The sequence below is a fragment of the Triticum aestivum genome, chromosome 4A, assembly GCF_018294505.1.
Source record: "Triticum aestivum cultivar Chinese Spring chromosome 4A, IWGSC CS RefSeq v2.1, whole genome shotgun sequence".
NCBI classification, from domain to species: Eukaryota; Viridiplantae; Streptophyta; class Magnoliopsida; order Poales; family Poaceae; genus Triticum; species Triticum aestivum.
Window position 1 is genome coordinate 693,757,413 of NC_057803.1, and position 3,107 is coordinate 693,760,519.

General features: G+C 52.1%; 1 protein-coding gene across 1 annotated transcript; it reads left to right on the top strand.

The window, feature by feature from the left end:
* The first annotated feature begins 208 nt into the window (after positions 1-208).
* On the top strand, positions 209-2,663 carry LOC123083185 (NAC domain-containing protein 66-like). Its single transcript, XM_044505294.1, has 3 exons — positions 209-406; positions 504-838; positions 1,571-2,663. The coding sequence occupies exons 1-3, from the start codon at positions 235-237 to the stop codon at positions 2,279-2,281; spliced, it is 1,218 nt and encodes a 405-aa protein (XP_044361229.1). The 5' UTR covers positions 209-234; the 3' UTR covers positions 2,282-2,663.
* The last annotated feature ends 444 nt before the right edge of the window (positions 2,664-3,107 follow it).

Consider the following 3,107-nt stretch of genomic DNA (forward strand, 5'->3'; position numbering starts at 1 on the left):
GCGGGGTGTAGTTTCGCCCTCAAGGTTGGTGCCACTTCCCTCAGCTAGCTAGCTGGAGGCCTGGAGCTAGAGCTGTCGCCTTAGCTAGCAGTGTGCTCGCTCGACCGACCAGCAGCTATATATAACCACCCACGTCCGTTGCAGTTGCCTCCTTGTACCCCATCACCGGCAACAACTTCATTCCCCTCGACTCGACTCCATCGTCTCCCCTCACTCCTGCTCCTCCGATCGATCATGAGTATCTCAGTGAACGGGCAGTCGGTGGTGCCGCCGGGGTTCCGGTTCCACCCGACAGAGGAGGAGTTGCTCACCTACTACCTCGCCAAGAAGGTGGCCTCCCAGCGCATCGACCTCGACGTCATCCCCGACGTCGACCTCAACAAGCTCGAGCCATGGGACATCCAAGGTCAGTGCAGGAATTCCTTCGTTCATCGTTTACTCTTCAGTTGGTACTCCTGTATGGATGGTGAACTAATTGGCCATGGAAAAACGCATGCATGCAGAGCGGTGCAGGATCGGCACTGGCCCGCAGAACGACTGGTACTTGTTCAGCCACAAGGACAAGAAGTACCCCACGGGGACGCGCACCAACCGCGCCACCGCTGCCGGGTTCTGGAAGGCCACCGGCCGGGACAAGGCCATCTACTCCGCCGCCGGCTCCGGCCTAATCGGCATGCGCAAGACGCTCGTCTTCTACAAGGGCCGCGCCCCGCACGGCCACAAGTCCGACTGGATCATGCACGAGTACCGCCTCGACGCCGCCGCCGCAACCCCGGGCAACAACCCAGCCAACCCAGCCGCCGGCAACGCCAACTACTACTCCGTCTCCTCATCCCCGGTACGTACTTGCTGTCCACACTGTACAATATACTTGTGGCTAGAACTGCATGCAGGGTGGCCGGCCGGCCGACAGGGATGGAGATAGCTCGCTAGTGGTGCTTGCATGCGATAATTAAGTGTACTATGCACGTACGTACTTAGGTGTATGCTCACGTGGCACTGTAGACGACCAAGGCTAGTGAAGATGATGTCCAGGTGGTGGTTGAGAATGGGAACAGACATGACTTAGTGCAATCGGTTACAATTGTAATTTGCGAGTGGGAGCTGGGATTTCCTTTCGACGGGTCGGTGTCACGAAAAGGGAGCTGCAAATAGTGGGTAGTAGGTTCAGTTCTTGCAAATACTACTCTCTCCCGTTCGGTAATGTAAAACGTTTTTATAAGCTACGTTAACATGCAAAAAACTACTTCACATTTAACACAGCTGCACTTCACTTCAAACTCTATTAGTCTCTTGGGACTATGAATGTCTAATTAACAGAGGGAACATGAATTGATCGAATATTATGTGGACCTTTGCACGCGGAGGCACCGGCATATGACAAACTACTAATTAACAAACCTCCATTATCGAGCGAGCCTTTTTTGGGGTCAAACCCTACGTACATCGACATACCTTTTGAGCTGGCTTAGGTAGTGGGAGTAGTACCTCTTCCATTCGAAAATTCGATAATTAGCCTAATCGATCTGGTGTAAATTAATTGACGGTGTTATCCGTATGATATGAGCAGATGCGCGGCGTGGCCGGGGACCAGTCGTCGGCGCAGGAGGACGGGTGGGTCATCTGCAGGGTGTTCAAGAAGAAGAACATCGTCGTGCAGCAGCAAGCTGGTCAGAACGGCGGCGGTGCCGCGGCGTCCAACAAGCTGGTCGTTGCTGGTGCCATGGAGCGCAGCCGGAGCAACTGCTCGCCGATGGTGACCACCGCTAGCGACCACGCCAAGGTGACCCAGATGCAGCAGCATCACGACGCGCTCGACCACATCCTCAACCAGTACATGCATGGCCGCTCGTCCATGACGGCGTGCAAGCAGGAGACCAAGCCCACCAACCCATCATCGCCAGCGCTGGACCAACTAATCAACAGCGCGTGCCATAACGGCAACAGCACCCTATACGAAAAGTTCATGAAGCTCCCGCCGCTCGAGCACGTCGTCCCCGGCGGCCTCCTGCCGCCGCCGACCAAGTACGGCTGCGACTGGTATACTCTCGACCGGCTCGCCGCCTACGAGCTCAACGGCCTCTCCGACCCTGCGTCGGCCAAGACGATGAAGGACATGTCCATCGTGGACGAGCTTGGTAGCACCACGGCTTACTCTGGCGGCGACACGCTACAGGCTTCCTCTGGCACGGGTGACGGCGACCTGTGGAGCCTGGCGCGGTCGGCGTCATCACTACACGCCGACTTGACGATAACATGTTTTAACGCCGTCGGATGCTGACGCTATGCTAGCCCAAACTTGCTTTTTTTACATGGACATTTTCATATATCGAGTTAATACAATGGCACTGAAGTAATATTCCTTTTTTTTTTGCATAAACAAGATGTACATAGTCAATATGTAAAAAAATAACAAAAGAAAATTTGCAGAAAAAAAAACAACCTAAGACGAAGGAGGTCCTATCCAAAGACTACACCGCTATCAATGATTGGAGAATGCCGATTTAAAATCTGGCAGACCCTATGGGTGTCGTGGCTAGTCGGATGATGTAGAAGGGGAGCAGAGAGCAAGATTTACCCATGTTCATGCCCTCTTTCTCTCGGTAAAACAGTACTCCTGCTCGATTATATTTATGGATGGGGTGTACAAGGTACAAGGATGATCGGAGGTGTATCAACGAGGTGCAAGCATGATGATGTTCTATCTCCAGCAGCTAGCCCGGCTCTATAAAGGATGACGAGGCCTAGGGTTACAAAGGGTCCTAGTCAGCTACAGTGGTTGAGGATCCTCCGTATTAGCTTGTCGTGTACTCCAAGGCAGCTTCTTCCTTCTTGGATCCTCCGTGATCTCCGTATCGGCTTGTCTAATTTAAGCACTTATTATTATTCTCAAGAAAATCCGTGACCTCTAGGTGACATGTAGTATCAATGAGAAAGTAGAATAAGCCACAAGAGTAAAAGTGTTGGTCCGATCTAGAGATCTTAATTGTTGAGCCGACCATTACTCATAGTACTGAAATGTAGTACAATACAGTCAAACACTTGTGACTTAAAGATGCATGTATCTCTATGACCTAATACAGTTTTGAATGCTAATGATATATGCT